General features: G+C 61.8%; 3 protein-coding genes across 4 annotated transcripts; 1 reads left to right on the forward strand and 2 right to left on the reverse strand.

Moving 5' to 3' along the window:
- Positions 1-1,610: 1,610 nt before the first annotated feature.
- BTBD19 (BTB domain containing 19) lies at positions 1,611-8,449 on the reverse strand. The gene is given in 9 exon segments (XM_037404742.1): positions 1,611-1,768; positions 1,898-2,023; positions 2,221-2,352; positions 2,653-2,721; positions 3,981-4,040; positions 5,541-5,594; positions 6,027-6,264; positions 8,230-8,339; positions 8,342-8,449. Coding segments are annotated over 9 exon segments (1,032 nt in total). The 3' UTR covers positions 1,611-1,633.
- A 1,847-nt stretch (positions 8,450-10,296) lies between these two features.
- DYNLT4 (dynein light chain Tctex-type 4) lies at positions 10,297-10,974 on the forward strand. Its single transcript, XM_037403518.1, has one exon. The coding sequence runs from the start codon at positions 10,303-10,305 to the stop codon at positions 10,972-10,974; it is 672 nt and encodes a 223-aa protein (XP_037259415.1). The 5' UTR covers positions 10,297-10,302.
- Positions 10,975-11,799: 825 nt separating this feature from the next.
- Positions 11,800-19,086, reverse strand: PLK3 (polo like kinase 3). Of its 2 annotated transcripts, none has more exons than XM_037404823.1 (15): positions 18,848-19,086; positions 17,971-18,078; positions 17,768-17,884; positions 17,205-17,334; positions 17,030-17,117; positions 16,415-16,510; positions 15,522-15,717; positions 15,056-15,182; positions 14,550-14,659; positions 14,353-14,482; positions 14,161-14,244; positions 13,804-13,966; positions 13,546-13,675; positions 13,219-13,326; positions 11,800-12,829 (listed from the first exon to the last, which is right to left on the reverse strand). In XM_037404823.1, exons 1-15 carry the CDS (start codon positions 18,998-19,000, stop codon positions 12,635-12,637), a joined length of 1,935 nt encoding a protein of 644 aa, XP_037260720.1. In that variant the 5' UTR covers positions 19,001-19,086; the 3' UTR covers positions 11,800-12,634. The 2 variants fall into 2 exon arrangements, with proteins under 2 accessions (XP_037260720.1, XP_037260721.1); XM_037404824.1 differs by having other exon boundaries at positions 12,635-12,829; positions 14,353-14,470; positions 18,848-19,000.
- Positions 19,087-19,462: the final 376 nt, after the last annotated feature.

A 19,462-nucleotide genomic window follows, 5' to 3' on the forward strand; every position in this document is an offset into this window, starting at 1 on the left:
CCCCATCCTGATAAGGGGGCAGCCCCAGAGCCAGCTGTGCCCTGGGGTGCCATGGGCAAGGCCTGGGGCGGGCACCCCCCACCTTTATTTATTGCAAAGGGAAACTATCTATAGAGAGATATATATTTTTAAGCTTATTTTAAAAGATTTATTTCTTCAGCCTACAGCCCCGCCCAGCTGCCCGGGGTGCAGGCAGGGAGGGGGCAGCCCCTTTGCCGGTACGGGGCTGCCCACCGGAGGCAGCGGGAGCCCAGGGTAGGGGCACACACCTGGTCCATGCCCCGGCTCCACGGGGTGCTGGGCGGCCACGGGCAGCTCACCCCTCTCCGGTGTGCGGCTCCGTGCCTCAGTTTCCCCACTGGCGAACACGGGAGGGCTGGAGATCAGGGATGTGCCGCGGCGGAGCCAGGGAGCCTGCGGTTTCCACCACACGGGCAGGGTTTTGCGGGGGGGTTTGTGTGTGTGTCCTTGGGGTGGTCCTTGCTGTCCCCGCACGTCAGGGCTGTCCCCAGGCCAGCCTCTGTCCCTGTCCCCAGCCCCATCCCGGGCACCGTCTGCACCGTTACCCAGCACTTTAACTCCAGCGGTGTTTGCTGTGCCCACAGCCCCAGCCGCCCCGGCCCCCAGACACTGCCACTGAGCTGGGGTGGCCCTGGGGACCCCGTCCCCGTGCCAGGCGTGGGCACGGCGGGCAGCTCCCCCCCCCCAACACGCCATCTAAGTTATTTATATCAAAGAGAGCAAAGGTTTATTTTTGTAGTTTGTACAGGCGGTAGTGGGGACCGAAGGTTTATTTTTAAAGAGTAAATATATATATTATATATAAATTACCTGCCGTGTCTAGCCCTTTCTTCTGGGGGGCAGAGGTGGCGGGGGGGGAGGGATGCTTGAGACAGACCCTGCTGTGTGCACACATGCAATGGGATGTGCAAACGTGCAAGGAGGGGCGCACGGTGTGGAGTGGGGTGTGTGGCACGGGGAGGGGGGGCTGTCAGCCTGTCCTGCATGTGTCACCAACCCCGGAGCCATGAGGGGCTGGGGGCTGCTGGCAGGGCTTGGGGTGAGGTTCCGGGGGTGGGTGGGGGGGGGAGATGTCACTGGCATTGGTGCAGCGGTGCTGGGTGGGTGCAGAGATGCCAGGGTCTCCCCTTCCATTTGCCCCCCCGCGCCCAGGCCCCAGGCTCCCCATCCCATTGAGACCCCGCCTCCCCCGCTGCCACGGGGGGGGTGTCCCGGTGCCAGCGCCCCGCCCGCTGCAGCACCGCCCCGCTGCCGGGGGGGGGCAGCACGGCGCCGGGGAAGGGCCCGCCCGGTGGGGGCGGGGGCAGCAGGGGGCGGGGGGGGGAAAGGGGGGGCTCACCCTGCGGCCCCACCGCCCCCGGGGTCACTGCCCTCCTCACTGCCACTGGTTGTCCTCACACCCCCCGCCATGGCCCAGCTCCGACCCCCTCCCGGTCCCCCCCCCATTTCTGGGGGTCACCTGGGCATCCTGCCCTGACCCCAACGCTGTGGCACAGCCCTTCACTGGTGCTCTCGGCCACGGCAATGTCAGCCCCGCTGCAGGGCACCCGGCCGGGGGGCACTGCCGCTGCCCAAGCCCCCTGCTCGGGCTGGGGGCACCCCGGTGCTGGCCCTACTTGGCGTGTGGGCCCAGGTGCCGGTGGTGGTCGCGGGGCCGCGTGCCACGGCGGGGCCGGCAGAGGCGCGAGGGCACCCCGCTGCCCTTCCGCAGCGCGTGGGACCGCCAGGCCGCCGCGATGCTCTCCACCTACAGGGACGGGGAGAGGGACGGGGACATCAGCGTGGCCACAGCATGGTTCCCCCCCAGACCCGGCCCTGCAGCACCCTCCAGCCCCAGAGATGAGCCACGGCACCCCGAGAGGAGGCAGCAACTCACCGGGATGAGCAGATCCCGCTGGTTGTGGCTCTCCAGTGTCACCAGCTCGCTGGGTGCCAGCAAGGGCAGGCGCAGCTCCCGCACGGGCAGGGCAGCCACCTCGGGCACCGGGCGCTCTAGGACGGCCTGCCAGCCAGCGGGATAGGCTGGTGATGCCCTGGGCACCACAGGGTGTTTGGGGGAAGCGAGACAGCCCTGGGGCTCAGGGACAGGGTGCCTGTGTTCCCTGCCTGGGCTGGTGGGAGTCCAGGCACCCCTGGGTGGGTCTGCCTGGGGGTGGCCAGCCAGAACCACCACCCCGGTCACTGCCACATTGCACTCACCGAGCTGACGTGTGCCCACTCCCGCACAGCCTGCACCAGGTCCAGTTCATCCACAGCCAAGCGGTCGCTGCGCAGCACCTGCGCCAGCACCACGTCGGACAGCTCGTGGAAACCCTGTGTTCGCACCACCTCCTGCCAGCACACCGCGGCGCTGGTACCAGGACCCCCACACCGCTCCTCCCTCCGCTCCATAGGCCATCAGACCCAGGCACCCCCCTACCCAGACCCCCATCCCCTGGCACGCCCCCAGCCAGCCTCTACCTGGCACCCAGCACTGTCTCCCCCACCACCCTTTGCTCCCTTTCCACCCCTGCCCAGCCTCCAGCCACCCCATTCGTCAGGGCTGCACTCCCCTGCCACACGCTGTGTCCCCCGCTGCTGCCCATGCCCTGGGGTACCCCATCCATGCTCCCCCATCATTCACAGCCATACCACAGTGCAACCCTCGATGAAGGCCAGGCAGTGCTGCTGGAGGTCTGCCTGCCCGTAGGTCACTGCAGCCTGTGGGACAACACAGACACCTGCAAGGGGGTCTGGAGCAGGAAGGACCCCCTCACCAAAGCCCTACAGAGACAGGCACGCCCAGGGACCCAGGTGAACTGAGTATCCCCGTGCTTGGGTGCCACAGTGCGGGTACGGTGTGGAAGGGGCACCAAGGACCTCCTCCTTTCCTGGCATGCCCCACAGCAAAAGGTTTGGTGCCTCCACCACCCACAACCGTCACCCAGCCCCACCGTCTGCAGGAAGCATCTGATTTTCCACTGCTCCTTGATGATGTCACCCATCCCTGGGAGAGCAAGGGGCCCTGGCATCAATCTCACAAGGCCACACTGCAGGGACATGTAGCCATCCATCCCCAGCGCTCCTTGCATGGGCACAGGGTCAGCTTAAAGCCCCACCATGCTCCATAGCTGCCATCTCCCAGTGCAGCAGGAATCTGGGGTCCTCTCATCCTCACCCAGCCCTACCCAGCGATGCTCATCCCAGGGCTGGCATGGCCCATCTGGGCATCAGGAGGACACATCCCTGTCCCCTGTGGTGGCAGCCCCTGCATGCCAGGGTACTTGGTACCAGCACAGGCAGGGCAAGCATGGCCTCCCTCACATCAGGGGACTGGTGTTGATGCAAGCAGGGAGGAAGGTGAGATGTTTTCTTCGAATTTGTTTTGTTCTGGGGTTTTGGGGGTTTCTGTTTGTTTCCTCCAGGCCAGTTTTAGATCTGTTTATGCCGTGGTGGTCTGGCACCACCGCTGGCGGAAACTTCTGTGCTCTGGGGCTGACATTTTGCCGCCCCAAGAGCATTATTTCAGCCAGTGGGAGATGGAACAAACGCCCCTTCTGTGGGGAGCAGGGTCCCATCAAGCACCGTGGCAGGGCCACTGGGGCTCCCCCAAGGCTATTTTTAGGTGCCCCAACTCTTAGCAGGTTTTTTTGGTACTGGCCTCAAAACCATGAGAGCTCCCAGAAAACCAGTGCCTCCCAGTTTCATGCAGATGATGGCAAGGTCCTGGCACCGGGGAGCTTGGGCCAGCCCTGCTCAGAGCAGCATGAAGATACTTCCCTGCCAGGCTGTGGTGGCCCTTGTGTTCCTTGCAGCCTGGTACAATGTGCCCAGGAGCTGGCAGGGCAGCCGCTGGGCCAGGGGTGGGTAGGAAATCCTGCCCCGCCATCCAGCCGAGAGCAGGAGGGTCTGGCCACCTCCTGCCCCAAATCAGATGGGTTATATTTGACCCCCTGTGACACCACTGGGGTCACACTCACCTGCAGGGCCTCACAGACCTGCTCCACACTCAGCGTGTCCTTGATGAACTTGACGCAGAGCTGGAAGGTACATGGGGAGAGGATGAGTATGGTGGAAACCCACCAGCACCACAACCACCCCCAACTCTCAGCAAGTCCCGAACCCCCCAGGATATGGGACATGGGGTGGAGGCACAGCCAGCCCCCCAGTGTTTCGTGAGGCAGTGGGGTGGGCTGTGGGATGAGGGCTTGTAGCACAGCCTGTGGACAGCCTGCCAGGGCACTGATTTAGCCAGGGACTGAGCCTGATGTAGTGAAACCCCAGCCAGCCTCATAGCCCCAGGTGGGTCACTTAACCCTGACCATCGTCACCAGCTGTGCTCTGCCACAGGGGACAGCCCTGGTGCCAGCTGCAGCGAACTGGGGGTGACCCCAACTTTGCCCAGCTCTGCCTGCCAGCTGCTCTCTGCCTATGTCTGCTGGGGGACCAGCATCTCCGGCTGCAGCTCACACACGGGTGATGCAGCCAGACAGGCATGTCTGTCAGGGAGCAGGACTTCCCTCCTGCCCATCTCAGCTGCGTCCGTCTGTCCAGCGCAAAGGGGTCAGAGCCCCCGGGGAATCCAAGGGGATGTGACATGCAGGAAGGAGCCATCAGCTGGAGCAGAAGGGCCCTGAGTCATTGGCAGGAGGGACATGAGGTCACCCTGCAGCTGGGGACACAGCCAGGGCCTTCCCCGGCTGTCCCTGGTCATCCCCTTTCCCTCCCACCCCTCTACGGCTCTCCCTGCTGCAGCTCATTCCCTGAGGATGCATTTGCTGCGTGGTGGGGCGCGGCTGGAGCACCGGGTCCCCCTTTTTTGCAACACCGTTTGCATCCTTTCCCTGCCCAGCCAGCTGTTCGACAGCCCTGTGCCACATCTGGGCTTCTGCTGACCTTGTCCCCCGCAGGGTGACGGGGCAGGTCCCGCCGCCTCGGCACGCCGCTCAGCCCCTCCGCAGGGTCCCTCCCGGCGCGGTGGGAAGGGAGGGGAAGTCCGGGCGCGAGACGGCAGGTCACGCGATCCGCCGCAATTAAGGAATCATTGATGACGTGGCCTGGCCACCCTCCCCGACGCAGAGCTGCTCCAGCTCCCTGCGCCTCCTTGTCTGGCTCCCTCCCCTGCTTTGCAGTCGCTGCTGTCCTCCCAAAGCCTTCCTGCCCGAAGCGGCACCGGGCAGGGGTGCTGAGTGCTCCCCAGGACCAGGGCTTTCCCTACGGCATCATCCTGCCAGCTGACCGGAGGGCAGCGTGGGCGATGGCTGAGGGGCTTTCTGCCGTGTGGGAGACGTGAGGCCCCGTGTCCTTCCCCGGGATTCCCCAGCCCCTGTGGGGCTCCCGGCCGGTGCTGCACCCCCTCAAGGGAGATCCCACCGGAGAGACCCTCTGGGATCGAGAAGCAGGGGCTGAGCCTACACTGGACCCAGCTGATGCTCCGTGGTGCCATCCTCAGAGCCACCAGCCACGCAGGGACCATCTTGGGGTGCTCCTCAGCACGGGGGCACTTGGGGACCACCCCCCCAGTGTAAGCAGGGCCATACCTTGCACAGGTCCTGCAGGCCATACTCCACCGACGAGGTCAGCACCTCCAGCGCCTGCAGGCAAGACAGACCTTGTGAGCATCGGTGTGCAGGGCCACAGACAGGCATGGCAACCCAGGGGCCAAGGGCATGTGTCCTCCTGCCCCTCTGGGAGCTCCCAGATGGGACATGGAGGGGGAAGGGGCTGCCCCATGGGGGCATACAAAGGTGTCCTGCTCTGGTGTCCCCATTCCCAGCACCTAGGGTGTGCACAGCCAGCTGTCCCAAGATTGGGGCAGACACATGTAAGACAAGGTGCTCTGGACTCCCCACTGTGCTGTGCTGAGACCCCACACTTGTTACACTGTTAGCCAGTCAGAAAGCATCATTCAGACCACCCCCACCACCACCTTTGGCACCCCAGGAGCTGCAAAGCACCTTGTGCACCTGCATCCCCCCCTTGTCCCTCTCACGCCCATGGTCCCCGCCAGCCCCAGCCCCACTCACAATGCAGCTGTTGAGAGTGACGCTGTTAGTGTAGAGGAACTCGATGACGGCCAGGAAGACCTCAGGCTGCACATTTCCCAGGATGAAGGGGCCCTGGGGTGGGATGTTGCTGGGGGACTCCTCACTGTCCACCGGCCCCTGGCTGAGCATCCCCTGGAAAGCCTGGCAGCGGCACGCCAGCACACAGCGGTGTGCAAACACCTTCTGCTGCTCCTGACCCACCACGAACGTTACATCGCTGTGGGGGAGAGAGGACCATGAGGGATGGGGTACCTGGGAAGCCAGGGGACAAGGTGCCCTGGGGCTGGGACAGGGCACATGGGCAGGCACTGGCTGGGTGCCTGTCCCAGCAGGGTAGTGCCCTTTAGTTTTAACTGAGGGACTTTTCCCAGCAGAGGCAGGGAGGGGTCCTTGCTGGTGGCTCCCTGCAGCCATCTGAATGCTGCAGGCAGGGTGAGCAAGACAGGTCCTCTGGAAAGCACAGACAGCCACGGATGCTGGCACAGAGCAGGGCAGAGAAAGGCCAGGGACAGGTGGAGAAAGTGGCTTTCTATTTTGGCACAACAGAGCTGGGGAAAGCTGGCTGTCACCAGACTCAGCCTCCTTGACTCACAGGAACTGACTCATAGGCTCAGGGATGTAAATCTTCCAGCATCAGCAGGGCTGGCACTGGCCCTCCCAAGGCCTGCAGGAGGGGTCAGCTTGTGCATACTGGGGCACAGGGTCCATCCTGCTGACCTGGTCCCCCATAGCCCCCCAGCATGGCTCCCCAGCGTTGTGGCCCCAGGAAAGGAAGGCAAGATTGGAGGAAAGGGAATGGGTAAAGGGGCAGGGAATCTCCAGCCTGTGCGCACCATGCAGCCATGGCCCATCCATCACTTTGTCCCCTCCTCCTCTCTTCCTCCACCCCAGCAGGGCAATGAGCAGAAGACATGCCACCCAAACTCTAGCGGTCATGAGGCTGTGAGTATATACTCACAGCCTGACCCTCACAGGGAGATGGATGTGCCCACCAGAGGGAAGAGCATCTAGAACATCCCGCACATCTGTCCAGATACACACAGCTGGGGTGTGCTGGGCAGCGTGAGCAGAGCCCAAAAGGTCCTCCATGACTGCTGCTGCAAGGGAACTGAAATAAACTGTTCCATGGCTATGGTCCACAGGACCAGAGGAGGAAGCATGGTGCAGGCTGTGAGATGTGGGATACAGTCTGCAGTTATGGGATGCAGGCTGAAGCATGGGTGTAGAATGAAGGTTGCAGGATGTGAGATGCAGAACGAAGGTTGCAGGATGCGGAATGAAGCCTGCAGGCTACAGGAGGAAGGATGCAGGATGAAGCTGATGGATGCAGAGTGCAGATCTCAGGTTGCAGGATGCAGGACAAAAGGTGTGAGATGCAAGATGTGGGCAGCAGGATATGGGCTGGGGATGACCAGGCACTGGCAGCCGCTTCCCCACTGCCTGATACTGTGGGTGGGGAGTTTTCACTGGGATTTCTCTTCTGGGTAGCCAAAAATTTCAGCAGGGATGGGGATTTCCTCAGATAGCACTGGCATTTGTGCCAGGTCTCAGCATGAAGCAGGCGAAGAGGACCACACAGCTAGCCAGCTGCCAAGCAGGAACAGGCCGTGTAGGTGGGAGGTGGCCAAGGCAGTGGCTTTCCATCTCCACTCCGCACTCCAGGGGGAGGTAACAGGAATGCCAGGTGCTGTGACAGGGCCAGCCAGGCTGCTGCCTGCCTTCCAGGGTGCGAGGAGCTTGGAGATGTCGAAGGACAGTACTGGTGAAGCTGGGGTGGGAAAGGAGCTGAGCACAGGCGGCTGCCCCTGGGCAGCACAGCAGCTGCAGTACCCCCACTCCTGGCAAGGGCAGGACCCCCAGCGCAGGGTTTAGCCTGCGACGCTGCCTTACCCTGCTGGCACCATGCACCCAGGGACCTTCCCTCCTCCGGACAGCCGGTGGCTGTCCCAGGGGGATACACACCCAGCAGCCCTGGGGGCTCCTGCTGCTGTGCAGATGTGGGGGGAGTGCTGCAAAAGCCGTGCGGGATGTCCCCACCGTGCCAGATCCCCGGGGCTCCCGCACTGCCCAGGGGCTCCAAACCCCCCCGTCAGGGCTTGGGACCGCAGGAAAACAGCACGGAGCAGGCACTGGGGGCTTCGGCATGGCTGGGGGGGGGGTGATGCCCCCCCCGGCCCCTCACCTGAACTGGGGGTTGTTGACCAGAGTGCGGAGGGCGGCGGTGAAGGCTGCCGCTTCGCCCTGCAGCTGCGCCGAGCAGAGTCCGGCCATGGGCTGCCTTGGGGAGGGCGGCAGAGGAAGGCGGCGCAGGCAGGCGGGAGGCAGGCCGGAGGCAGGCAGGAGGCAGGCCGGCCTGGGGAGGCTGCTGGGAGGAGGCTGCCGCGCTGTACGACATGGCCCATTGCTAGGGAAACCTGGCAGGCAGCATGTGGCCAGGCAGCCAGGCAGGCAGAGAGGGGGTGGCGAGCGGCAAAGCCCACCCTTGCTGCTAAGGCAGCTCCGCCTGGGTGTTTGCTGGACTGGATCGGAGTGGGGAAGCAGCCCTGGATCTTGATGTGATTAGCATCTCCCTGCCATGGCTTATGGCACAGCCCCAGCACCTCCAGCTGCCCTCCAGCTGGTGGCTTTGCTGCAGAGGAGCCCATGGATGGGGCAGATAGGGGTGAAGAGAGGTAGGTAGCTGGGATTTTGGAAAAGGCAAGACATGCACAGGTTAAATGCAGAAAGATCACTCCCACATCCACATGCACAGTCCCTGTGGAAAGCTGCCAGGCATGGCTGGGTCGCCGGCACCAGCAGTGGAGCAAACTTGAGCCCAGAGGGGAGATCTGCCTCCTGAAACAGCAAAAGCTTTCTCTCCTGCCGATGCTCCAGGCCAAAGCCCTGCAGCTATCATGTCTGCTTAGGACACAAGCAATCACAGCCAAAAAGTATAACCAGCCTCACCCAAACCCAAACCAAGAGCTGTGCCAGGGGATGCCCCATCCCCTTTCTCCCAAGTCTGACTGGCCCCAGACAACCTGCATGCAGGGATGTGGGGAGGGTGCCCACAGAGGGACCCCACCTCTGCTTGCCAGCAGTGGTGGGAGCAAGAGGGAGGAGCAGGGCCCGCAGCAAGTGCAGCACCCTGAGGGAGCGGGGTCCAGCTGCCAGCGTGCTTGGCAGCGCTAGTCAGCGTCAGGCTATAAATACCTCTGACGGGAGATAGAAACACAAAAGGCATCTCCACTTTCCTCAAATAGCTCAGCAGCCAGGCCAGACAAAGGCACATTGATGGGGTGGCTGTGGCGTACCAGCTGGGCTGGGCTCCGCCAGCAGAGAGAAACCTCGCCCGGGGTCAGGAGCCCCCAGCAGAACTGCCCTCTGGAGCAGGGCATTGTGGCAGCAGAGCAGGGCTGCACCCAGTGAGTGCTCACCCGCTCAAACTTTCCCTTAGTGCAGGGGAATAAGTACCCAAAAGATGCAGACCTCTGGGTAAAATCAAGCTGCTGGAGGTCCCAGCCCCTTGCATCCCATAGCTGGGGTGCAAAGTGGTAATCCCAGTGGTTGTTCTTCACCCCCTGCTCTTCCTTTGCACATTCAACATCAGCAAATATTGTTCAGGCTGGCAGAGCAGCCAAGGCTGGAGGACATGTGCTTGGAGCAACCATGTCCCTGTGCTGGCACAGCTGGAAACACAGACAAGGCAGGAGTAAGGGGATTGTGCTGTCCAGGGACCAGGAAACAAGGAGTTACAGAAGCCGTGCCCTGGAGCAGCCCTGGGGAGTTGCAGTGTCACATAGCAACTCTTCACACTCCAGGAACACAACAGGTTCGCTGCCACTTGTGGGAGCAAGGTGGTCCTGGGCAGTTGGAAGCACATCAGCCAGAGACAAGTCCCCTGGTTTTACCCTGGCAGGGCAGGTGTAAGTATGGAACCAGATGCAGGCAGGAGGGCTGGGGGGGGGGGGGGGGGCTGGAGAGGGAGGAGCCACTCACAGAAAGGCTGGGGATGGTAGAGCAGAGGGCTGGATGGACCACGCTTAGCTGTGCCAGATCAGTTCCAGCTGGCTGAGGCTGCTGGGCAAGGGAAGGCAGTGCCATGGTCTCCCCAGCCCCTCTGCATCCAGCCCTGCAGGGACCTGTGTGCCAGGACACATGGGATTTACAGGGGTCAGGGAGAAGCAATGCAGAAAGGTGGTGGAATAGAGAAGCTGGGGGAAAACCCACCTTCCCCTGACAACTCTGAGCCATGTCTCCTTTCCAGGCCACCTGTATGGCTGAGCAGCCAGCCCCAGAGGCAGGCCTGCCAGCCCAGGTGACTGCTGTAGACAGAACTGAAGCCCCTCTGCTCCGGGCCACCCGCCGTAGCTCCCAGCCCCCAGCCCGGGGCACCGAGGAAGGCAAACCACAGCTCCTGCCCTCCCGCTGCAGCTCCATCCTCAACATGCTCCCAGCACCATTGGCCAGCCGCCGCAGCTCACTTGGGGCTGCCCCGGGGGGTAGGCGCCCCTCCATCGGGCCCTGGATGCTCCTCAGCCGTGTGAGCTTCTCTGGGCTCCCTCTTTTCCAGCCCATCCTCAAAACCCAACTCGAAAACACTTACAGGATGCAGCCAGATGAAGGCTGCAAGTTCAATGCAGGGCGGGTGCAGCAGGTGCTGGAGTGTGCCCTGGCCAGTGCCCTGGGGACCATGGTCTATAGCCCCCAGGGCAGTGCCTTGCTAGCCCAAAGCCTGGCCGAGCTGCTGCAGAGCCAGGTGAAGGAGGTGGTGCCACCCCGCTACAAGCTGGTCTGCCATGTGCTGCTGGGCCAGCGGGGCCAGCAGAGCCTGTTGGTGGCCAGCCGGGCACTGTGGGACCCCGAGAATGACAACTTTGCCTCTACCACCTTCTCCAATGCCTCGCTCTTTGCTGTGGCCATAGTGCATGGGGTCTACTTTGAATAGTGCCTGCCTCTCCCTCCACCCAGCCTTGCAGAGCTGCAGGGGGAAAGCAGCTGAAATAAACAGATATTCTCCAGCTGTGGCTCATACCTGAAGTCTTTGGCCATGGCGTGCGCAGGGGGCAAGGTATGGATGATGCTCACTACAGCCCCCAGCCTGGACTCACACCCACACTATACCTACTACCATAGACTGCAGAAAGACCCAAGCTGCAGCAGATACAACCCAAAAGGCTGCACTGCTCTGGAACAGGCAGCTGCCCAAGGCTGTGCCACAGGGAACAGCCCAGGCCGCTTCCCACAGCACAAGCTGCTCCTAGGCAGATTGATTACACCAGTGCTGGGGAGGGAGGTGACAGACCACCTTCAAAGCAAGCTCATGGAGCAGATTCAGTCCCTCCTCTTTCCTGGCTTCATTCCCAGCTCATATCCCATCACACCAGGTGTCAGTGCAAGGACCCAGGCAACACACAGCCCAGGGGCCACAGCTCCTGCCTTCTGCAGCTCAGCAAAAGCATCAGAGCTACTGGGTTTGGTCCAAGCACAGAAAGGGAATGATGGTTTGGCAGCAGCAAGGAGAAGCTGAGGCAGCTCCAAGGTTCCACAGGCATCAGCAAGAACTAACTCCACCCCTCCTGCCAGCCCCAGGAAGGGCAGTGAAGGTACTCCATGGGCTCCTCACACCCATCCTGCCTCCCTGACCCCGTGCCCCAGCCACAGCCAGTGCCAAGAGGGGGTCTTGCCTGACAGGCAGAAGCAGCCCTGGAGTAAGGATTAAGATAATGACAAAGCCCTTGTGCAGCCCCAGGTCCAAGCAAGGCAGATGCAGTTTGACCTTACACAAGTTTTTATTAAGGTGAGTCAGGGACAGGGGAGCTGCACATAGACAGATCAACAGGAAAATAAATAATTCCATATAAATAAGACTCATAAATAGCCCCCCATGGCAGAGACTGCCTTGAAACAAGAAACCTCCCCAGGTCCCAGCAAGGGCTTCTCCAGGCAAGCCCTCTAATCCTATCCCCCCCACCCTTTATCAAACCTCAGGTTGTACCAGACAATTCACAAAACAGGGCATGGCTGGGCCCAGCACAGCCCCCTCCTTAGTGTAGCAGTTGTGGAGTAGTACACACCAGCCCCACGCAGCCCCTGGCAGGGCAGGCAGTGCCCTTCACCCCTGTCCACCTCTGGGAAGAGGTTTTCCCTATCCCACAGCAGCTGAGCCTTCATGTCAAGGCTGTGCTGGTCCTCTCCATGTCATGCAGAGGGTCTGTGCAACTGGTGCATCACCCTGGGCAAGGCAGCCCAAGCCCTCACTGCAGGCAGCTGCCAGCCAGGGCACAAACAAGGCACAGCCAGTCCCAAAGCTGGCTGCAGGCCACTCACCCACCCCACCCCCCCGTGCCACCCCAGTCCACTCTGAGACCAGCACAGCCACAGCAGGAGCTGCCAGCAGGAAGGCAGCAATCTCCCAGAGCCAGGAAGCAGCGAGGATGACCAGACCTGCTGCTGTAACTACATCCACATGTCTTAGTCCAGAATCCAGCTAAGCACCAGGATACAGGGTGCCCAGGTGGGCAGCAAGCACCACAACATACCTCCCATCCAGTAGGAGGGCAGGGGGAGACCTCTACATCCAGAGAGGGTCCCCCCAAGGTCCCATGCTAGGCCTCAGCCTGTTCTTGGAGGAGCTTGAGGATGTATTCGAGGCGGTAGTGGAGCTCAGGAGAGCAGCCCAGCTCCTGGATGCTGCACAACTTGTAGGTGTAGGAGTTGCGCTCACGGTTGATGTAGGTGACAAGGCAGGACTGGTCAGGTTTGCTAATGATCACCTTGGTGTGGTCATTGTAGAAGTTCACCTAGGAGACCGGTTGGGCTTTGTTTAACCCATGCTTCATGCAGCATGTTGGGAGCCAGGATGGAGCCATGCTTCCTGCCTCAACCCTTCCTGCCTCGACCCGTTCCTCCTCCCCGACCTGCCCAGGGGTATCCCTGCTCCATGCCCCACAGCAGCAATGCACTAGCCCCAGCAATGGGGCAGACTGAAGCAGCCAACTGAAGTGTCATGTCCCCCATGGGCTGGACAAGCTGTGACCCAGCTCCAGGTACTGGAGCAGCACTCACAGCCGTTTTCATAGCTGGGCCCTGCGTTTGGGCTGTGGCAGACAAGATCTAACACAAGCCAGGAGTCCCCATCTAGCCTCTTCCCCACGGGGGTCTGGGCATCTCCGCTGTGCCCAACACGTACCTGAAGGGTGCCGCTGCTGAAGAGCATGAGCAAGGCTTGCTCAGTCTTCACCCACTGCAGAAGTAGGGCAGGCTGCCCAAGGTCATCTATGCTGGGCAAGTCACCTCCCTTGGAGAGAAGGGTCTGTGTAAGCCACTGGTCCCATACATGGGAGCTCTGCCACCAGCATACACACAGCCAAACCTGGACACACCCCCAGATGGGTCCCCACTCCCAGGACAACTCTGGGTGTCCACCTGGCCGTAGCCTGTGAGCAGGCAGTCCTGCAACATCATGCAGTGTGGTCAAGCCATGACCCAACGCCCAGCCCAGGATCCCAGCACCCACCTCCATGAGATGCTGCTCCATGTAGGATGCAAAATAGCACAAGACACTCATCTGTCCCTGCAGCTGCTCAGGGATGGCAGCCACAGAGAAAACAAGGTGTTTGTTGTTGGTCGGGTTGTAATGCACAGTCCTGGGAGGGAGCAGACCATGAGTTTTGGGGCCAACCAGCACCAAACCCCACCCCTGGCACAGCCTCCCCTTGCCCCTTCCCACCAGAGGGGCTTCCCCAGAGACAGCAGCTCCTTCCCCACCACTTACCTGAGGTTGGGGGAAAGGGTCATGTGCGTGCCGTTGTTGAAGAGGACCCCAATGCTGCGGTTGGAGAGCTGGTAGCCAAAGCCATATTTGTTGGAGTAATCCACCCACTTGCTCACCCAGACAAAATGCTCATGGCGGGCCAGGGAAGCTGGGTTTTTCTCCGCTGGTGGGGAGGAGGGGGTGAGCAGAGCAGGCAGTCAGCCCTCTGCCCACCTCACACCCCAGGGGGGAGTAGACCCTCCTACAGCATCCTTTGGCAGCATTTAAGGTACCCCAAATAGCAGCCACACCTTCATTTCATGGTGAAGGGGATGCACAGCACCCTTGTCCCATCCCAAAGCAATCCAACCAGTTTACCTGGGGGCATGGAAGAGAGGCAGGTCCGCAGGAGCCGAACCGCTGACTCTATGATGGTAGAGGCAGTGATGCAGTCTTCAAAGGCTGTGGAGAGAAGATGACAGGCTGAGTCAGGCAGCCGCACTATCAGCCAGGGCAGGACAGGAAGCTCGGGGTAGGCTGGGGTGGCCTGGGCAGGTGGGTATTGCTCACCCTCACAGCTGCTGGCCATCGTCCCCCGGAGGGAAGGGGATGCAGACTTGCGAGAGGTCTCCTCTATCACTGTCTCCACAGGACTAGAGCTGGCACTGCGGCACGATAGGGGGGTGACCTGTGGAGGGACCTGGCGTTATCACCATCCAGCCTGCTCCCCCAGAGAGGGGTGTGCACAGGCTCAGGAATGTTCTCACCTCATTCCCTTCCACTGTTTTATAGCTCATCTGCCGGTAGATAGAGGTCTTCATCAGCCCAGTGACCAGCCTGGAGATATCATCCTTGTCCTCCAAAGAGCCCTTCTTGGCTGAGAAGGGAGCAAGCAATAAGCACACTGCTAAGCACAGGGGATGAGGACATCTGGGCCACTGCTCCCAGTAGCTCAGCTCTCCCTCATCTGCTCCCATGCCTACAGCGGTGAGGACTGTGTCAGGCAGCTGCCTCCCACTTTCACTTCCCAGTTCTCATGCAGCACAAGGGTTTCCAGGAGGAACTGTCCCCATGTGTGGCAGCACAGCATCCGCTCTCCAGGCACACACCCATGTCAGGCCACCATCATCAGAAGGGCAGGGGCAAGCCCAACTTTTACTGGCCCCAGGCAGGGGGTGCATGGAGACCCATCAGGACCATCTCTCCAGGAGGAGCCCACTCCTCACTAGAGGAAGGGTCACACAGACACTCCTGGGCAAGTGTATGGACTCACCCTTGGATGACTTCTTCCCAAAAAGTGTCTTGGTGACTTTAGCAAACAGACTCTTTGCTGGGTTGGGGGGACTCAGCTCTGGAGCCATCACACAGCTGCTGGGAGGGAGCTTCTCAGGCGTGTAGCCCTGCAGAGAGGTCAAGGCAGAGGTTTGGTTTCCATAGCCCACATGCTCCAGGCAGAGCAGCTGCCCTGGGCTGACCACAGTCATTCAGAGCCTTCCTGACAGCCAGCTTGCATTTCCATCATGCCTTGACCCCACAACTAGCATCAGTACATGAAACAGCCTATGCCATAGGGACAAGGTGGCAGGAGCACACTAGGTCCCTCAGTTCCCCTGGCTGGCATTTGGACAGGACAGCAGCTGCTTCCTTTGAAGGACTGAGATTTGGGCTCAAAGGACAGCACCCTGCACTGCCCCAAATGCCTCATCCCACCTGGAGAAGGGTCAGGGCCACCCATTCACCTTGAAGAACTCATGGTCCAAGATCTCCTCAAGCGTGAGGCGGTCCTGGGGGTTGCGTCTGAGGATGCCAGCAATGAGGTGCTTGGCAGGCAGGGAGAGGAAGACAGGGAGGGTGTATTCCACCTGCTTGATACACCTGTAGGTCTCCTTGAGGTCAGAGGTCTCAAAGGGAGGGTTCCCACACAGCAGGGTGTACCTGGGAGGGGACACATGTGCCACTGTCACATCCCCACCAAGCTTGTGACTCAGCAGCACTTACAGCTAGGAAATTACTAGCACTAGGCTGGCCACACCTGGCTGGGAGCACCACTTCCAGCCGGGGTGGCCATGCTCACATCCGGCCACGCTTCCTCCTAGCGACTGTTTAGAGCAACAGGCAAGGAGCCCTGGGGAAGGAAACAAGGCTGGCAGGCAAAGACTACCCCCTGCCACCACCGCTCCCATCCCTGGGCAGCTGCTGAGGCGGGGAGCAGCGCAGGAAGCTTGTGGGCAGCGCCCAGCCGAGGGGCTGGATGTGCCGAAGCAGCACAGCAATCGCTCCCCAAACAGAGCCGCAGCCGCCACCAGCCACCAAGATTTTCCGTTGTTTATCAGGTTCACAGGGCAGTCAAGCCTGCTCTGACCCAGAGTCAAGCACGGCACAAGAACACCTGCCCTCTGCAGCTCTGGCTCGCGCAGCCCCCCGGCAGCCCCCGCTCCGCAGAGGGGCTGGGCAGGATCCAGCCGCTCGCTCCCCTCCCCGTGCCTTTCAGCAGCCACCGCAAAGGCACGAGGCAAAGCACAAGAGGACTTGCAAGAGGACTTCCTCATTGGGGTGGCTCCGCAGCCCAGCCCCCCACCCCAACACAGGCAGGGCTGCCCAGCCCCCCGCCCCCCCAGAAGCACAGACTTACATGACACAGCCCAGAGACCACACATCTGACTCGGGCCCGTGGCCCTGCCTCAGCAGCACTTCTGGGGCCAGGTAGTTGGGGGTCCCACATATCGTCCTGTGGGGCAGAGCACCACGTTAGCACACACTCTGCATCCCCTCACAGCCTCTCCCCTGTCAAGCCCTGGGATTTAGCTTGCCGCCTGTCCCCTCCTGCTCCATTTTGCTCTTTGTGGCTCAAAGCCCTCCCCCCATCTCAGAGCCCCATACAGACTCTCCAGCTCCCAGGGGTCAGGAGCAGCAGCTGCTCCTGGGGAGCCGGTGGGAAGTGCTTGTCCTAGAGCTGGGGAGGAACAGAGCCTTTGTGTCCCAGCCCCACGCAGCCGGCAGGGCAGCCAGGCAGGCACAATAGCGATAGTCAGCACATTGTTCTCCCCGACGGCTGCAAGCTTACTCCAGGAGAGGCCACAAAGCCCCTCCAGCCCCCTTGCCTTGCCTGCAGCTGGGACAGGAATTGCTCCCCCACCCCAGGAAGGGGCCCTAATGTTTCCTCTCCCCAGGCCAGGAGGGACCAGTCACCCCTCCACCCTCCCAGGAAGCTTCAGGAGGAAGAGTAAGAGTGAAACCTCAAACTTACTTTTTCTTCTGGTCAGAGGTATGCTGGAAAGCAGCTAGCCCAAAGTCCCCCACTTTCAGCTCCATGTTTTCATTAATGAAAAAGTTGCCTGCAAGTCAAGGTCAACACATCACCACAAGTCCCTCTGGGGCAGCCTGTTCCCCACACTGTGCCCTGCCTCAACCACAGCACTCACCAAGCTTGAGGTCTCTGTGCAGGATGCCCTTGAGGTGAAGGTATCTCAAGCCTGAGATGATCTGTTTGAGGTAATAGCGCACTTCAGGCTCCAGAAGAGTATGGCGGGCCTTCCAGATGTGGGCCAGGGACTGCAGAGGGAGACAAGGCAGCTTGATGATAGCAGGCAGGGAGAACAGGCGGCCCTGCTGACTAGGCATAGGGCAGGCAGGGTCAAAGCCAGTTTTTCCAGAAGTTGCACATCCACAAACAATCCTCCTTCCACAGCCATGACCTCAGACTCCCCACACAAGGTTGAGGTTGCTCAGCAGAGCCAGGGGAACAACTGGATTTATGGTGGCCCCACCAGGAGCTACAGGCTTGCAACAAGAACAGGCAGCCAGCAGTGTCCCCAGCACCATGCAAAACCACATGGCTTATGGCTGAGCTCAGGGGGTGCGACAGAGCTGGCAGCAAGGCAACCCAGGAGAAAGAATGCTAACAAAGCAGCTCAGGTAAAACTGCTTCAACCAGCTATGGCTCTGCTAGGAGATCCTTTGACAAGGAGGCCACACCAGTGCTCACCTTCCTACTGCAGTGCTCCAGGAAGATGTAGATGCTCTCTGCATCCTCAAAGTAGTGGGAGAACTTGACAATGTGCTTGTGGTGCAAGTCCCGGTGCAGCTCGATCTCATTAGCTATCTGAAAGGGAGCAGTAGTACCGAGTGAGTACAGGGCACCCACTGCACCCCACCAGCCCAGCAGCCCACCAGCCCCATGGCACCCACCTTCTCCCGCTGGTGGGGTTTAGCCACCCGGCTGTGAGGAATGACCTTCACAGCATAGGTTTTGTTGCTGGAGAGGTCTGTCATTTCGTAGCATCGGGCAAACCCACCCTGCGAGGGAAGAGGTGGTTATGGATGGGTAACAGACTGCTCCTCGCCCCTGCCTGCTCACAAGCCTCCTCCGTTCCCTTGCAGCGCAGCCCTGCGAGCATCACACACTCCTTCCTGCTGCATCGCCCACTAAGATCTGAACTGTGATGCTCTCAACCAGAGATTTTCTTCACCCAGTTTCTGTAAAACCTTCAGGGCGTTTTTCCTCCCGTCACGGCCGGATTCTGCATCTTTCCACATGACAGATCGACCTGGAAAGTCCTGCGCAGGGCGGGAGCCCGGGGACCGGAGGCCACCGAAAGGCAGCCCCATGGAGACAGGTTTTTCCTGCCGTGATGTCAGCCTCCCATCTGCACACTCAGCCGCCGAGCGCGCCCGGGCCGGGCTGGGAACCGGCACCCGCCTCCCACACACGCCGCCGGCAACGGGAGGAAGGGCACCCCTGGGAACCGGGGCACCCGCCGGCCCACGCACACCCCGCGGGGCGCCCCGAAACCGATGTGGCCCCGATAGCCGGCGCGGCACGCGGCCAGCCCGGTGATTCACGGCTCCCAGCGCTGCCGCGGGCCCGCCGGGAGAGGCGGGGAGGGCGGGGGCGGCCGGTAGCAGCCGAGGGGCCGCATTCAGCCCCGGGCCGCCCCAGGGGGTGGTCGAGCCGGCGCACAGCCCCCGCCCCTCCCCGCACCGGCTCCCAGCCCCACTCCGCCCGGCACAGCCCCGGCCGGTGCCCCCCGCGGCGGCTCGCGCCCCCAGCCCCGTCCCCCGGTACCTTTCCCAGCAGGCGGCCCTTGCTGTAGGAGCGGCCGGAGATCGGGTCGGTGACGATGCGGGTGGTCCCGGCCGCGCGGTGCGGGGGCGCCGGGGCGGGCTGCGCGGGGAGGCAGGCGGCGGGGAAGGGTGGGAAGAGCCCGGTAGGCTCCATGGCGGGCGCGGAAGACGGCGGCTCGCGGGGCTGCTCGGGCGGGTCGGGCCCCGCGCACGTGGCCCCGCCGGCGCGCGCTGCCGTCCCGGGAATCCCGCCGGCTTTATCAATGGGCGCGCTGACGTCACCCGAGGGGCCACGCCCCCGGGCGGCCCCGCGCCGTCCTTAAAGCGACCGCCGCACGGCGGTAGGGGGGTGTTGTGCACCCACTCGTGCGCCTTTGCTGTGGTGTCTCGGGGGGAGCCTAGCCACGGTCCTGCTGCTTCCCACGGCACGGGGCCCCCCATGTATCCACAGCCCCTTCCCGGCACAGGGGCTCCCCAAAAGCTGCATGCCCCCCTCGACACAGAGACCCTCCAGACAGGCAGCCCCTCCCTTGACACAGGGACATCCCCCGGAACAGGCAGCCCCCCCTTGATGCAATAGCCCCCCCCCCCCAGACAGGCAGCCCCCCCTTGATGC

This window comes from Falco rusticolus, chromosome 11 (assembly GCF_015220075.1).
Source record: "Falco rusticolus isolate bFalRus1 chromosome 11, bFalRus1.pri, whole genome shotgun sequence".
NCBI classification, from domain to species: domain Eukaryota; kingdom Metazoa; phylum Chordata; class Aves; order Falconiformes; family Falconidae; genus Falco; species Falco rusticolus.

Bases quoted from the DNA above. Each gene is read 5' to 3' on its own strand.
- PLK3 (XM_037404823.1), bottom strand. From the start codon at position 19,000: ATGGAGCCTACCGGGCTCTTCCCACCCTTCCCCGCCGCCTGCCTCCCC. The intron at 17,118-17,204 runs GTGAGTGCTGTG...CTTGACTTGCAG, and splicing joins GCACAGAGACCTCAAGCTTG to GCAACTTTTTCATTAATGAA. The intron at 14,483-14,549 runs GTGAGAACATTC...TGATAACGCCAG, and splicing joins AAACAGTGGAAGGGAATGAG to GTCCCTCCACAGGTCACCCC.
- DYNLT4 (XM_037403518.1), top strand. From the start codon at position 10,303: ATGGCTGAGCAGCCAGCCCCAGAGGCAGGCCTGCCAGCCCAGGTGACT.